The sequence below is a fragment of the Grus americana genome, chromosome 9 (assembly GCF_028858705.1).
Source record: "Grus americana isolate bGruAme1 chromosome 9, bGruAme1.mat, whole genome shotgun sequence".
Taxonomy (NCBI): domain Eukaryota; kingdom Metazoa; phylum Chordata; class Aves; order Gruiformes; family Gruidae; genus Grus; species Grus americana.
This window is the reverse complement of record NC_072860.1, coordinates 15,564,318-15,581,364: the sequence shown is the minus strand read 5'-3', so window position 1 is coordinate 15,581,364 and position 17,047 is coordinate 15,564,318. Positions and strand designations below refer to the sequence as shown.

Below are 17,047 nucleotides of genomic sequence, written 5' to 3'. Positions count from 1 at the left end.
ATGCCCATTCAAATGCCATTAGAACTTGGCTTCTGGGCTTTCTTTCTTTTTCTTTAAGTGAGAGGAGGTGGAAAATAAATGCCATCAGCCTCTCAAGAACACACATAAAATGGGCACCAGATAATTAATTTAAAAATTGCTTAAATATTAGCAGTTCCTCTTATATAAATAACTGGATTTTTATTAGAACTTTTAATTGCATCAGACATATCTGAAGGACATGTCGTGTCTCATTTTAAAAGTTTATTTTGCCAGTGTAAACCAACCTAATGTATTCCATGAAAATTAAGCTTCCTTTCATAATGCTAATTTGAACAATCAGCATGCGGCTACAGAACACAGAGCAATGTATGGAACACAGTGTTCACCGCATATTTAACTAAGATGGCTTCTGCATGGAGAAGAGATGGTCATCCAGGGCGGGAAGGATCCTGATGTGGCCATCCAGATTGCCCTCCTCTGCTAGTGGATGTAAATTAACCAACCCCTCTCCAGGGACAGGGAAATATTATTTATCGAGCCTTTGATGAGTTTTGCTCTTGCACAGAAATACTGCACAGACTTCTGACTAGCTGGTCAGAAGACTTCTGGAGAAGTATTGTAAATCATAAAATATCAGTGAAGTAAATCTGTAAGCTGTTTACTTAAACAAGTGAATTTTGACTTTTTTCTGGTCAAAAAGTAAGATGTTTGGAGGAATAGAAAAGGAAAAAATAGTCAGTATGTTTTATTATGGCATTTCCAAAGTGAAAAATGTGATTTTGTTTTGAAGCTATGACTGGAAGCTTCATATAATATAAAATGTTGACTCAAACTGAAGATACACAAAGGAGAACATGTGGTAAAAAGTTAAACAGAACTGAATAAAGCACATTCTTAATTTCATTTTCAGGAGCCAAATATTATCATGTTGGATTTTTTCCTCTTTTTATATCCTCTGAGGTCAGGGGATGGGGAATTCTTTAGCTTCAATCTTCTCTCAAAAACTTCACTAAAAACTTCCCAACATAGCCCATAACTTTGAGCAAGTGGCTTGGCACACTTCAGCTAGATGCCTCCTGTCCCACCAAGCTGCCAAGGCAGGGCTGCCATCTCACCAGATAAATTTACACTCTAGAAATGCCCTTCAGCCCATCTATTTCCAGTTAAGACAACTGAGTGGAAGTGGCTCACAAGTACTCAGCACCTTGCCAAGCTGAGCTCTAACATTTCTAATGGGATACATAAATAAGAGCTGTTTGGGCAATTGGGACCCAACCCCAATCATAAGGACTCAGGAGGTTCCCCTGCACCCACCAAGGTGCAGCCACCAGCAGCTTCCTTCAACTCCCCTGCCAGCCTGAAATATTGCAGAACTGCTCTTACATTTTATTCTTCTCTGCTGTTTACCTAAATTCACCCCTTCTTCCATTTAAGCCCATTACTTTGTTGTTTGGTCCTCACTGATAGATGAGGGTAATGAATCCCTGTCATCTCTAGCAGCTCTTCCCATGTCATTGACAAATAGGCCTCCAGTGGGATTTTCAGCAGATTGAGAACACACCCTATGTCTTCTTTCTTTAAGAAAAAGCAGCTAATATGACCCAAGACTGTGTCATTACTCACCCTCTAACCTGAACTTATCCCATGTGTTGGTGTTTGCCTGAGAAAATCACAGGGCCAGACTCTTCTTGTAGAAGATGCCTGCTCAGTCTCTCTCAGACTAAAAGTGTGTGGAGATCCACAGGTTCTCCTGCTCCAACATAAATTATAAGCTGTGTCATTGCAATTTGTGGTATTTAATTTGTTCAATGCCAGCATATGAAAAAGGGGGCTAAAACCAGACACTCACATCTGCTACAGGCCAAGTTTCTGGTGAATGCAGCCTCCTGGGTCATTTCACAAGGGCTTTGCCAGCTTCCCGCTATTTCAATTGCCATCTTCCCAAAGCTCTCCTCTCATGCACGGACCCCAGCCCTGAGCTGGTTGCAGCAGAGCAGCCCCACAACACGCACAATGTTCCTGCCACAGCACTCTTGGGGATGGGGCAAACACCACAGATGTGGGGCTGCAACCACCTTGCACCCTTGTATCAATGCCTACATGTGCTGCACCACTGCAGACACCCCCCACCTGCGGCCCCAGCTCTGCCTTCCTGAAGGAGCAATGTCTTTGACCCAGCTAGGAGTTAGAGCAAGATCTGTCTCCAAATTAACTAGGTTCCTCCTTTCACAAAGTACATGAAGTTCTCTTCCATCAATCCTACCACACAAATGAACTTCTGTTTATATCTAGTAATGACTGGGAAGGCACTCTCCATACTGGACAGGCTAGATATGATGTCCCTTCAGCAGTGGCACAGGAAGCTTCAAACCAACACAGGATGACAAATCAAGACTTGAGTCTACTCTCTTGATGCAGTTTGTAGCACCTAGGATCTGAGCTTATTACTGCCCACTCAGAAGCATCAACTTGACACCTATGAAATAAAAAGATGCTGTAGAAAATGCTGTGCACCTTTTGAGGAGCTTTGGTATTAACAAAACTACTCTGGCAAAAGGAAGATTGGCTGCTGCTTTACATTTCTTTAAACCAATATGGCTCCTGCACACGAGCATCATTTTTAAACCTGCATGGCTCTGCCACGCTTTGCTGTCCAATAGAGGACAGCGTGAACCCAAGCCCTTTGAACAGAGTTTTGGAAGATGACCTCCTTTGGAAAGGTCATTCGATCCCCTCATCCTTTACATCAGGGTTTAGTGAACAGCTGGTTTTCTCTAGCATGGAAATTCATGATGCTTGCTGAATTTTTCTGGAAAAAATAGTGAAAACATTTTTTCCCTCTTCTCCTTGGACAGAGAATTCCCCATATCCTTTACCCGCATGGCATGTGCATAAATATAATCTCCTTTCTCTTCTGGCAGCAATTCAAATCATGGGTTTTATTCTCCCCCCCACCCAGATGGCAGTTACAGAATCGGGGCAGGAGGGAAGATGATCAGAGAGGAAACATATGAAACTATACAGGCAAGATTTAAAGGGGAAGGATAGATAGAAAAAATGTGCAGAAAACAGCTGGCTTCTTCCTAATTTGATCTCTTCAAAAATAAAGCTGCACAAGTGAGACCCACTAGGTGATGCATTTGATTGTAATTGGGTTGCAAAACAGGCTAATTTTTCTTACTGTAGTCACTGTTTTCGTCCTTGGTCCCATCAATTGTACCATCTGGGTGCATCTGCAGGAAGTATTCCTGCTGGCTGAATAACCTTGTCACAATTCCTTTCAGCTGGGGTTCTGCAAAAAAATAATTATTATTATTAGATACACCAAGTAGCAAGAGACCCAATTTGCTTGGCCCCCATTAAGCCCTGAGTAAATGTAGAAGTGCTTGGCAGATAAGACAGCTTTCTGTAATTCCTTTCAAGCATGGTTGTAAAATATTAATATATACATAGACATACAGGCAAATAAAATTGAGATTAGATGAGCAGGTAAAATGCAATGCACAGTTGGTGCGGCAGAAAGTAACAGATTTATGGAACATCGCTTCACTGGAAGTTACCTACCAAATGAAAGTCTTTAGACAGCTTATGCATTCCAAATATGGCACTCGTTCAGAAGAATATTTGCTAGCAGCGTTGCAAAGAATTTGCTTATTGTTTCTTACTCTGCCTGTGAAGCCAACTAGCTTGTGTTCTGTATGGTTGATTCACTATCGTGCAGTTCCACTTTTATGCCAATGAAAATCTATTTCAATCACTGGTATTGTAGTGGTGTAAAACCAAAGTAACTCAGTGCTGAATCAGGCTGCATGAGTCCAATTGTGTGGGACTCGGAGCAAAATCCTGAAAGGAACAGATGCAAGACACCTCCAAAAATGACCTCTGAAGCATTTATGGGCACCTTAAAACGCCTCTGTTTTAAAACCCTGCACGTTCCTCCCTCCCAAAACACATGCCACATACTCTGGTAGATGAGAATCACTCTTTGCCTCTAGCAGGGTCCCTCCCAGCCCCTGCGCATCATGAGCCAGCCATGGACTGGCTAGGGGCTTCCCTATTGCCTCTACAACATTTTATACCTGTGCTGAAGGAAAACACAAAAAAAGCAGAAATAATTTGAACTTCACGTGACAGAGGTCTGCAGCATTACTGCCTGTCTCCCAACCGACCAAACACAAATTAAGTGGTCAAAAATAAATTCAGTTTTAATCACGCAAGTCTCAATTTGTCACAGGCATTGCTTCTGGAAAGCAAGCTAGCTGGCTACACGCCAACAGACATACCAGCTGGACAGCAAAGATCTTCCTTGTATGACAGGAGTTTGTAGATTTATGTGACCACCCACCAAAAGTAAATAAATAACACCTAGTTATTGCTGGCTCAATAGACAGGAAAAAATCCAGTGCAGCATACCAAAATCTTGTCAGCCTCCCATCTTTCATGCCTCTAGTGAGGGTGTTTAATAAGCCATAGTCATTATATAACGCCAGTCACGTTGTGTGTTAAGTGTTTCCATTAGGAGCCCCCGTCTCTAACGATTTTGCACCGCGCTGCACAACTTCCATCTGAGGACAGCACTCTCAGCCTGCGCTTCTGTATGGGCAACCCCCCCGTTCCCCCCGCAGCAAGCGGGGACCTGGGATGCAGATAGGCTGCGGGTGCAAAGGATTTCGGCTTCGGCAACCCCTCCACCAGCCAGGGGAGACTCAGGTACTATTTCATAGCTACAAAAGCCACTGAATAAATCAGTATCAGCTGGTTTCTATGCTGCCTTAAAAAAGTGATTTCATAGCAACCAAAGTGTTGTAGACTGCAGGCAGGCTTTCTCCCAGCAAGACAACTTCGGGACAGCAAATAAGTACAATCGTACTGGCCATCTATAAAAGCTAACATCCATCAAGCCAGTACGTCAAATTGAGACTTAGATTAAGCTAAGTGTTTTTCTTTCTTCTTACCAAAATGAAATATCTATTTTGTTGAATGCAGAAGCTTGACTTAACTTGCTTTTCTAACAAGCACATCAAAGCTAGAGGAAATGAAAAGCTGTATTCTCAGGCACAGCTGACTGCACCACCCTCCTCGAGCCTGTCCCCTTCCTCCCTTTTATCTAATACCACAACAGTAAAGGCACTAATAGGCACTCTCTCATACAAGACCTACGTTTGAGTCCCTGAATGAGTCTTAGCCTCATTTTTACTCTCTGGTTAAATTTTAATGTTGAAGTACTTTGCACAAAATGGAAGAGCTCCCAGCAGGAGAGATTTAGAAGATGCTCCTGCAGCCTGAGGCTTTCTGTGTGGTGGGGAAGGGGGGAGATCTTGTCTTAAAGCCCCTCAAGGATAAAAGGAGTGGAGATAAGTGAAGATTAAAAGCAACCCTGACCTTTTCCCCTTTCTTCAGAAGATGATTCAGCTACAGAATAGAAGGCCCTTTCCTTCTGCAGGGTGCAAACTATACTTTGGTCATGCAAATGATTTTGTAAGGACATGAAAACCTCTCCCAATTTTACTAGATAGCCTTGTCCTGACTTTGACTGAGACAGTTAATTTTCTTTCTAGTAGCTGGTTTAGTGCTGTGGTTTGGATTCAGGATGATAAAAATGTTGATAACACACTGATGTTTTTAGTGGTTGCTACGTACTTGTAGTTTCTACACTAACTCAAAGACTTTTCAGCTTCCCACACCCTGCCAGGTGCAGAAGAAGCTGGGAGAGCACAGCCAGGACAGCTGACCCAGACTGGCCAGAGGGATATTCCCTGCCAGAGAACCTTGTGCTCTGTATATAACTGGGAAGGGAAGCGGGATTGCTGCTTGGAAACAGACTGGGCATCAGGTGGCTGCTTTTTTTCCTTCTGCATGTGATGAACAGTTGCATTTGCGCATCACCGCTATTACTACCACTATTACTACGGCATTAAGCTGTCTTTAACTCAACCCACAGGCTTTTTCCCATTCTCCTCCCCATCCCCTTGGTGGGGGAGGAGTGAGCAAGCAGCTGTGTGGTGCTTAGCTGCCAGCTGGGGCAAAACCACAACAAGCCTATTGAGTGAAATATAGAGCAAATCTGCTCTCCTTAGTAGCTTCATATAATTTTTAGAGTTTAGCCAAACAGCACCCAAGATCCCCTGAGGTCCTCCTGCATCCATGCTATAGATACATATGCTGTTACACTAGAAGGCAAAGTATCACCACAGCAAAACACAGGGTAAAGCCCCAGCATCCTTTTTTGTTACTGATCTGACAAATGCAGTCAGGTCTAATTCAAGCTTTAACAACTGCCCTGTTCATAATCCCAGGCTTTTCTGAGTCAATGTCTGCCTAGCAACAGGTTGGAGGAGAAATCTTATTTTACATGTGCTTTTTTTCTGACTTGACCTGGTTTTGCTCAAGTTTGAGGCTCATGCCCAAACTCAAAGTAAAACTCAAGGGGGGTGAAGCAGAGCACTCTAAGCCATACAGAAACCCACCATGTTCCTCTGGCCCTAACAGTCTGACAGCAACAGTGTTCCTGTCTCTTCACACTGCACAGATCCTCTTCTGCAGGAGCACCCCTGCTCCCCAGACTCATTTAAGAAGCAGTGCCAGCAAACTAATGCCTTTTCCAGACACCAAAGGGTCAGAAAGCACTTTTGAGACATACAGATCTCTCCTTCCCTGGTTTCTGCATTTCCTTAGGTCTCTTTCTACAGGAGAAAAGTGCTGGTGAGCAGCTACACCTTTGGGTGCTTATCTGAACTAAATACAAAAGCAAGCATAGACACATACGCAGCCAGCACAAGAGCTCTCCTCTAACACAGAGCACAGCCCAGGAGAGTTAGGGAGTTGTCTGGGCAATGGGTGATTTGTCTCACCTAGTACAGCCATCTCTACACCTGAACTGGGCTCCCTTTGCATCCCAAAAATCAACAGGGAAGTCAGGCCAGGTCCATAGGGTCCTGAAACCATCTGCATCTCCCCACAAAGGGACGAGCTCGAACACAATCAGCTATGTTAGTGACAACAGCCAGCAGAAGAGCTGCTTCCTACCAGGGAATCTCCTGTCTCATGTCTGGGCATGAAGTGGGATATCAAGATTTGTCATTCATACAGCAAACGATGTGGCTGGGAGGCCTACAAACAAAATTTTAGGTGAAGGCAGCTTTTAACAATGATTTACCTATCTTTCTCCCAAAGCTCAGAGTCATTACCTGAAGAGGGAACTATATAATCACAGGACAAGATTTTTTTCTTCTAGCCCAGATGCAAAACTGCACATGACTTAAGAGATTCCCTACTTTTGTCATATCATGTATTTTAACATCACTTCTTTCCATCTACAGAGCAATTTCATCACAGTCTTCCAGCATTGCTATCCCTTATGCTGCAGCAATCAGGCTGAAAACCTGTTTATAGAAAAATCTCAAAACCAGCAGGTCTCCTTGTCAATTAAGAATGGTGGGACACCCCAGTAAGTCAGAACAGAAGGCAGAAGACAATGAAATAGACTGAGAACTTTTCACAGTTTCCAGCAGGCAATATCCTGAGTGCTTACTGGAGCACTTGCGGGGGTAATTAAAATAAAACCCCACAACCTTGATACTTTTATTTGTCTAAAGCTCCCTCAATGATACTGTTCCTTGCTACAATCAATAAGAGAACAAAATGAACCATAAAAAAAGAAAAAAGAGTGTAGCACAGATGAGCAAAAACCTGCCATGAACACTTCCTTTCTATAATTCACAGAATTCACCAGGAATCAAACTCAAACCTACACTCTAACTTCATTCTTGTACAGCATTAGGGACTCAGACCCTCCTGCTTTTAAAGGAGCAACGCTGCATAACGCACGTGGAATAAACCTATTCCTCCCACTTGGGCTCCTCCGTGAGCTCCTCTGTTTTGCTGTGGGAGCAGCTTTCCCTGCAGAAATGGAACTGAACTAATGTGGACAAGACTTCAGCACCAACTTAGCATGTCCCTAAACATGAAGTTAAGTACTTCAGAATAGATTTAAGAAAGAAGTTACGACTGCCTTGATCCCAAAGTACCAACTAAACACGAGAGATTTCCACACACTGTATATTCCCAGTGCAGACCCCATCCTATTAGGATTCCCATGCGATATGCAAAGGGATATTTTTACCCTTATTTTATCAGCAATAATGTTATGTTTTAGGATGCTTACTTTAAAGATCTTGTCCTGGTTGCTCACACACAGCTGTTGAGGGCCAGGGGTGCTGGAGAAAGCACAGCATACCCTCTCCTTGTCTTGACACAGGGAACTCAAATCCTTCACATGTGGTGCTCCCAGATGATGCAGGAGAAGATCACCCCCATGAAGCATCAGCCACTGTGCAGAACTGACTGATAAAAGCAATAGGGAGCAAGAGCTGAGCCATGGCTCTGTTCCTGGTCTGCAGCATCTGCCAGGCTGGGGGTTTTCCCTAAAGTGAAGACCCAGTTCTCAGCTGATGACCCTTCTTAGAACAGTCATCCAGGGACCAACTGACTGCATATCCCCTGAAGGGCATCCTGCTTGCTCCTCTTTCCATAGGCAAAACTGATCACCTCTGCCTGCCCTGCTTTTAACTTTCTGAGCCCTTTGACACAGCTGAGGCTAACTAAGTCATGATCTGATTGCTAATCTCCTTGTCTCTACTCAAATGGTAATGTGATGCTGCTATTATTCATTTCAGCTGTCTTGCTGCTGACCCTTAAAGTCATCTCTGTTCACCATCAGCTGCTATGCTTCCTGCCTTACTGTACAGCTATACAGTGATTTTCACTCTCCTGGGGCTTGCTAAGGACATCATAGGTATAGAGTGTTCACACATAACTTTGTTGGATCTCTACGGACATGCTCACAGAAGGCCAGGGGATCATGCTCAAATCACCTACCCCACAGAGTCACATCCCTCACCCCTGAGCCACAGGCATTGCTGAAGGTCATTTGCTGTGTGCTATGGGGAAAAGAGCAAGAGTTCTGGCAGGGATACTGGCAGAAATGTTTCTTATCAGAAATATCACTGGCTCTTTAATGACCTTTTCTTTTAGTTCTGCTATTTAAGGTGAATACAGAACTCACCTCACTAACTGCAAAATGGAGAACACACAAGCAGGATAACGCCCCTTAATGCAGAGAAGCTATGAGGTTATGCACCAACGCTGCATTTAGCAAAGCCCCACTGAGGGCACTAACTCTTGCTTACTCCCATCAGCAAAGCAGCAGCACGAACACGATCCGGCCACATGCAGTAGCATAAACCTCATGGTGAGGAGTCCTATACTCCACCAAGTGCTGTAAGGTGGCTCAATCCAATCCAAATGCTGAGCTCTGGAGGACCAAGGAATAGGGCATGACACTGATTTCCAGGTAAGGCTCCATCATGGAAGGCAGTCTGCTATGGCTTCATTTTTTGCAATTCACAGAATGCCTCTCATTACAGCTATATGATTACCTGAGGCTGCAGCCAGACCCCACTTTACCTTGGCCTGGGAAGCCTAAAGGGACTCAACAAGACCCTGCTCACTGAAGTCACCTTAATCTGAACTCTTCAAGTTAATGGTAGGGATGTCATAGAATCACAGAATGGTTTGGGTTGGAAGGGACCTCAGAGATCATCTAGTTCCAACCCCCCTGCTGCGGGCAGGGACACCCTCCACTAGACCAGGTTGCCCAAAGCCCCATCCAACCTGGCCTTGAACACTTCCAGGGATGGGGCATCCACAACCTCTCTGGGCAACCTGTTCCAGTGCCTCACCACTCTCACAGTGAAGAATTTCTTTCTAATATCTAATCTAAATCGACCCTCCTTCAGCTTAAACCCATTATCCCTTGTCCTGTCACTACACTCCCTGATAAACAGTCCCTCACCATCTCTCCTGTAGGCCCCTTCAGGTACTGGAAGGCCGCAATTAGATCTCCCCGGAGCCGCCTTTTCTCCAGGCTGAACAATCCCAACTCTCTCAGCCTGTCCTTATAGCAGAGGTGCTCCAGCCCTCTGATCAGCTTTGTGGCCTCCTCCGGACTCTCTCCAACAGCTCCATGTCTCTCCTGTACTGGGGCCCCCAGAGCTGGACGCAGTACTGCAGGTGGGGTCTCACGAGAGCGGGACCAGTCAGAAGGACTGCTTTTCAGTGATCCCTTGTAAAGATGAAGGGCTTAGTGACCTTTCAGGGATTTGAGCCACTGGCTCCAAGGATTCTTGCAACTCATAGCGACGCTCTGGTTGGCAGGCAGGCTTCTGCTTGAGGCTGCTGGTGCGGAACTGCTTTTAAATCCACCCCAGAAGTTACTGTGCTGGGTGCTAGCAGCACTCTGTGTCGTTATAACATAAACTCTGAAGGGTTACTGTTCTCCGTGCAACGAGCTGTCAAACAACAGAGGACTCTGCTAGCTCAGATGGCAAGCAGCCATTTTATACTCAGCAACCTGCAATGAGGTAGAAGGAAGGTACCCACTGTGTAATTTCGACAGGAGACTTGCCCGTTTGTTTGCTCTCTTTTTCTGCAGCAGGACACGCTCTGACTCAACATCTCTGCCTGGCCTTAGCACGGCACGGCTGCCAGAGACGCCAGCGGCAGGCTCCCGAAACAGCCCCTCTGGTACCTGCTAAGGAATTGGTCCGGCAAAGGGAGAAAGTATCTCCAGCCCTGACCTGAACCATGGCTGTGCATACTGCTGACTCTCTTCTGTGCCTGTGCAACAGTTTTGCTGAGGATGTGACTGCAAACACAGGACCTGTAATACATCTAAGGAGCATATTTCACCTAAACGTTCTTTAAACATTTGTTTATTGCAATTAAACATTTTAGCCTGGAATTTACACATTCCATTATTCTTATTTTCCCCCATTCAGGCTGCAGCTGTCATAATGGGAGGTTGATTTATGACTCACCCGACCAGCACTCAAATCCTTAACGCACCAAAACCAGCATTCAAGTCAGAGCGTAAACTGCTCCTAATTTACTTAGATTAACTCCACATTTAAAGTGCCACCACAGAAACTGCCGTTCCCCTCCCCTGAAAAGGATGGGTTCCAGAATACTCGGTAAGCCAAGTAATGCAAACACATGCAGATAGAGAAGGGCACTGAAATCCCTCCTTTGGAAGTATTAATGAAGGCTTGTATTAACTCAGCACGAAAAGGCATCAGTGAGCTCCATGCAGATTACTATGGTGACAGGCATCAGCACAGAACTCAGGGAGAAAGAGAAGATGAAAAGCTGAGGGAGAAAAATGTTGGGTTTTTCTCCCATCCAGAAGCTGCTAAGTTCACCAGGGTGTTTGGAGTTAAGATGAAGTAAGCGGCTGTCTCCAATTAAATGCATCACTGTCGGTGTAAGTTTAATAGCTCAACTCGCTACAATGATTCACTGAATCCACCCAAACTGGGAAGCTCAGGAATAATAGCACTTGCAGCTGCGCCAGGAGCTGCTGCCCTTGAAGACAAGTGCTGCTTTTCCCCCGGCCGAATGCCTTGCCCAACTCTTCCAAGCTGTGACCATGGCGGAGCGTGAGCCTTTAGCAGACGCCGCGCACGGGTGTCTGTGACTGCACCTGCAATGAGTCATGCACAAAGGAGGTTGAAGCCTCCTGAGCCACACACTAGGATCCTGGAGGACACTCCAACTGTGTCACTCGGGTGCGGAGGTAGGAAATCCTGCTGCAACATGCTGAGCGTTTTCCACTCCCACAGGAGTCACTGAGTACAGAAAAGCACACAGGCAGAGGCAAGGAGGACATTTCGCAGCCCCACAAAATGTTTTACACAGCTTCTGTGGCTAAACTCAGCAAAATTGTTTGGAGTAGGACATGCTCTGCCTCAAGGAAGCCTACAAACAGGTGGCCTGAGTGGACTGGGCAATGCAGCGTGCAGCATCCCGAGGAACAGGCAGGGAGAAGACAAATGAACTGCAGAGCAGAGGGAGGTGAGCAGCGATGATGGGCATTTGCATTTGGATGCCTCCTCAGGCTGCCTGCACAGAGGTCACATCATGGTGGGCAAGGGCAGCTGTCCAAGCATCAGGAGGGGCTCCGTAGCAGCGCCAGGCATCCAGCCCCACTTTGCAAAGCTGCTGCGAACCCCTTCAGTTTAGGTACAGCCATTCAGCTTAACACACAGGCACATCAGCCAGCCTGTGAGTAGGATGGAGAGATGTAAACAGACTGACTGACTGATATTAAGAAATTTATTCCCAAGGTCTGTGACTCGGGGCGCACCAAACATTGATGCCAACTCCTTTCCCAATGATGCAGAATGAAAGCTATGCCCAGCTCCAGATCAACGTGATTACAGGGTTAGTGTCACCCTCCAATTACACGGATTTTATTTTGAGAAGAAAATCACTTTGGGACAATAGGGCTGCATGGCATACTCATTTATTTACTCATCTCCAGTGCAAATCTCCACCCAGGGCTAATAACTACAGAGAGACAACTGATGTTTCTAGGATGCATTACATGAAATAACAGGCTGTGCTGACAGGGATGGCCTCTGCATTTGAAGGACAAGCTTCCGAAAATGACATTTCCCTAACTCAGAGGGATGATGGGCTCAAGCCAATGACAGCACCCATCAAAGCAATCGCCTCCTGTCACCATCAGTGAGCCACTAGAGCAGAATGGCACCTTGTAGGCATAAAGAGCATCCAGAGAAGTGATTTCCTTTCCTCTGCTGATGCCTGCAAGGAGCAATAGTAATTAGCCCTCCAGCACTGAGCACAGCTGCCTGCCTGCACCCCTCTACCAAGGAGCAGACATGTGCCAAGGTCTGCACTACGCCTGCTTTGCTCTTACAAAGATGAGTCCCTCCAGGAGAGTTTATTTCTCACTTGTAGAGTAGGTGGAAAGGATGTGGTTGCACGACACTGGCGCTCATGCAGGCTCTCCCATATCCAGGGAATCAGCTTTACACAGATATTAGTAGAAGTCTGCAGTAAGGGAGTCATATAAAGTATTGAAAATGGTGGGGATTCAACTTGGAGCCACTACTACATGTTTCCCCCAGACCCTCCTTTTCCTAGGAGCCTATGGATGTTAGGACTTCCCTAAGTCACCCTGCGGCTCACTCACTCTCCAAGCTCCTGACCCCATGTGGCAGAGCCACCTGAGGTCCAAGGCACTTGTGAGACAAAGAGGTCCAAAGTCTTGGATGGGTTTTCCTAGAAGGTAAATGCCAAACTACTGCACATGACACGTGAGCTACCCGCTCTGAGCAGTCCCTGCACACAACCTAAGGATGAGACAGCCATCTTCAGCACTGCAGGGCCAAAAAAGGTCTTCAAAGACCACCACCACAGGTGAAAGCAATGGGTTGGCCAGTGGAAGAGGACCGGTTATTTTGGCACAAAATTGCTGACTACCTCTGAGTGAAATTGTCTAGCAGAATACTTGGTTTAAAAATTCAGAGTAAGAGCAGCTGAAGCTGTACACAAACTCCATCTTACTAACAGGGGGGAAAAATGAGATCTTAAAAGGGTAAAAGTTTTGATTTTCTCTTTTGAGACAATGTTTTGTTTGGAAATTTAATGAAGAAAAAAAAAAAGATGTTAAAAGAGTTGGAGATGAAAGCCAAAGTTTCATTTTAAGTAGACTGAAATATTGCATTGGATCTGAATCCCCTCCTCCCCACAAACTTCTTTTATTTGACCAGAGAGCTAAAAAATCAATTCTTCATACAGCTACACTCCTGGGTTTGTCTTTGCCTCCCCCAGGACATGGTCTATGCTGCTCTGTTGATCCAATGTGTTTTACCAGTAGTCAAAATTTCAAAACATTTCCCTTTAAAGAGCAATCGTCTACACCTGTGTTGACTTGAGCTCTGATGAGGAGAAAACCAAAGCCTGACAGAAAGGGAAAGCACAAAGGAGAGATGTAGGGCTGCTCCAGAATTTTAGCAGGGAGTGCTAACTTTTTCAGTTAAAGGAATTAAAAAAATGAGAAGTTTAATGGAAAAGAAGTTGTAGCTAAAGCTCCTAAGCTGTCATTTTCCAGCACAGTCAATGCCTTGGCTACTGAAGGTTAAAACATGCTCATAAGTATGGATAGCAGAGCACACAAGATATATTATTTATTTTGAGGAACACCCTGCAATTATTCCTGACATATTGTGTAATTAGCCAAAATTACAGCATATTCACCCAGAGCGAAACAGAGGATAGCATAAATATTATGTGTGAGCCCACAATCAGAGCATATTTCATTTGAATGCAAACGTGACTCCATGAACCAACTGAGCATCCATCCCTTCACAAGGGGCTTCTCCCTGGCCCCCATGGGCTGTGCCAGCGCCCAAGCGGGTGCCCACAAAGGGGAAACATCAGGAGTAAAATCCACATCTTCCCCACGCCAGCACAGGGAGCTCTACTGCTGCACGAAGATTTAGCAAACAGGTACCCCCACCCCGCAGAGCTTTTGGGTTGAGGGATGATGGACCCCAAAGCTCACACCAGCAAAGAAGGGGCCACAGCTGCGCTGTCCCCAAGGGATGTGGGAAGGCAGGCTCGGAGGATGATGTCTGAGATGCTGCTCGCTGGGCTTTACTGCCTGGAGCTGGCAGGAGGGAGAAATGGAAAAATAGTCCTGCCCTCTCCCCATGCCTGCAGCACCTCTCACCCTACAAACAGGGATGGAGGGGGAGAAGGTTTCCTAAAGGGCCACGCATCACCCAGACGTGTCCTAAGGAATTGTTTGACGGGTCAGAAATCCTGGGCAATCTTGTGGCAGCGCTTTGCCACTTGTACAGTTAGAAAAGCTGTGTTTTGTTTTGTTGACTCCAATGTGCAACATAAAACTTCTTCACTGTGAATTAAGCAGATTTCTTTCTGGTTTCCTACAAAGATTTCGTCTGGATATTAGGAAATTCTTTCTACCTAGAATTTGCTCCATGTGAGGATGTAAAAAACAGGTTAAAGAAACACCTGTCTGGGGGATGTACGTCTGGTGTCAGTGCAGGGCTGTGGTTGGACCAGTCAACCTTGGGGGGTCCCTTCAGCCTTGCTTCTAGGAGACCATGACTTGGTGACATTATCACACTTCTGCACCCCAAGTTTGCTGAAGGGCTCCATGACACTGTGCCCAGCTCCCCTCACCTTGAAATGCCCCACGCAGGGCACCAGATCACTAATAGTCCTCACACGAGCAGAGCAGAAGCCATCCCTGCTGTTCACGCCTGCCACGGCGCTGTGATTTGTGCTATTCTCAGACACTAAATTTCTCCGCTTCCCGCCATCAATCCAACAGCCCTGAAATACTGCAGAAACACCCAGAAGTCCCTCACACAAGCAAAACACGCTATGGAAACAATTACATCACTCTTCCACCCAGTTCGGCATGCCTAGAAAAGTAAATTCATTAAAATAGAAAATGGACAGAACATGCTACAGACAAGCACTGAGCAGAAATTAATCACTTAAGATGCTATCAGTCTTGGGGAGGGTACCTGGTCCTACCAACACCAGCCCACACAACAGCCCTGGGTAATCACTAAATGGCAACTCAGGGTAAAATTTGGGTCCCAGTGTCACTCTGCAAGTATTCGATAACACCAGGCAATAACGTCCCCTTTTGCTAGTCTTCCTCATGCACTCCCTCAGCATTTTTCCAAAGGGATGAGAGGTCTGAGACTTCTTTATTTAACAGGTAATGAGCCTGTGATGTGGAAAAATTAAAGCTTGAATCAGTCGGGTGGTATTATAAGATTTTTTTTGCTTATTGCGCTAATGCATCTTAAGCCTTCCCATAGCCATTTACAAGCATTTTTGACCCAAAATTATGATATTACTAAATTTCGACAAATCTTACACAACACTCAAATGCATAAAGAAAATGTGCTGCTTGTGCCACTCTGGTTTGAAACAACATTACACTTCAAAGAGCAAGATCATGCTAAAAATGGCCAAAACCCACCATATGACTCAAAGTTCTTTCTTCTTTTCTTTTGCTTTGTGAAAATACACTTTTTTACCTGCAGAATTTAATTTTCCATCTGAGCCAGAAGTTTCCTTCAACCTAATGAAAACACTCACACTGTGAGAAAGCCATCATCCGCCTCATTCCGTCTAAAGCTCCGTTTTAAATAAGGATGGTGTTTCATGGTTCGTATCTCAGTACAAACACCTCATTCCCAATGTGGGGGGGCCCCAAGGACTCCAGCAAGACAGACAGGTTCACTGGTCGCCCCGTTGCCGTCTCGGGAGAGAGCTGTGAACAGAGAGCTCCCTCCCTAGGGATGCATGTGCTCAGGATGACACAGTGCAGATGGAGCGAAAACAGAAAATCTGCCTCTCCAACAGGTCTCGGAACACAGCTCCTGCTCCTCCAGCTGCCCAGGAGCCACTCGCTGCCTGAGGGCTCAGGAGCTCTTAAAGTTCACCTGGTTGTTTCTAATCATTCAGAAGCCACTATTGGGCTCTAGCTTTAAAACCTACAATTTATTTTAAGAATGTAGAACTGTGTTTTTGAAAGATCAGAAGGAAAAATAGTAGAAATGCTTAAGGAAGCAGAGAAGGTAGGAGTGGCACAGAAGGAAATTAAATAAAAGCCAAACCAAATGTTTATAAATTTTTAAATAAGGATGCTGTGTGTTAGCCAGCAGGCAGACCCCATACTGCAGAGCATAAAACCAAACTATAAAAAGCCAGCAGAGAGCTGGTGGTTATAACGCACGCTCTGCCAGCCCTTTTAGCCACCGTCACAGAAAATCCCCACACGAGCGCAATGTCGGTTACCAGAGGATGCCCATACGAACGGCTGCAGATCGATAAGTGGGGCGGAGGGTGCCGGCAGCCAGCAATTCAGACCCGGATCCGCTTACAGGAGCTGTGCCAGGGAAAGGACCGGCTGGGGAGCAGGTGGACGGTCCAAGCCCCTCACCTGCCAATTTGTGATCCTGTCACATCTCCTGCAGCCCAGCAGCTCCCAAGTCCCCAGGGAGCATCCTTCAGCAACCACCATGTGCTTCCCAATCCTGAGCTGGTCCCTGGAAGCCAAAACCACTGTGCCTTTTTGCTAATGTTTACTGCTTTTCAATTTTCTGGAAGATGCGGACTGACTTTTTACAGCCTGGCTCCACTTGCAGCAGTC

The 17,047-nt window shown here is 45.7% G+C and overlaps 1 protein-coding gene across 3 annotated transcripts in view; it reads right to left on the bottom strand.

Annotated features, from left to right (window-relative positions):
- The window catches only part of FGF12 (fibroblast growth factor 12), a 226,479-nt gene that overhangs the window by 76,048 nt on the left and 133,384 nt on the right, over window positions 1–17,047 (bottom strand). For all 3 annotated transcript variants that reach the window (XM_054835896.1, XM_054835895.1, XM_054835894.1), the window contains one exon: window positions 3,164–3,274. In XM_054835896.1, the coding sequence (XP_054691871.1) occupies window positions 3,164–3,274 (111 nt within the window). The remainder of the gene's footprint in view (window positions 1–3,163; window positions 3,275–17,047) is intronic.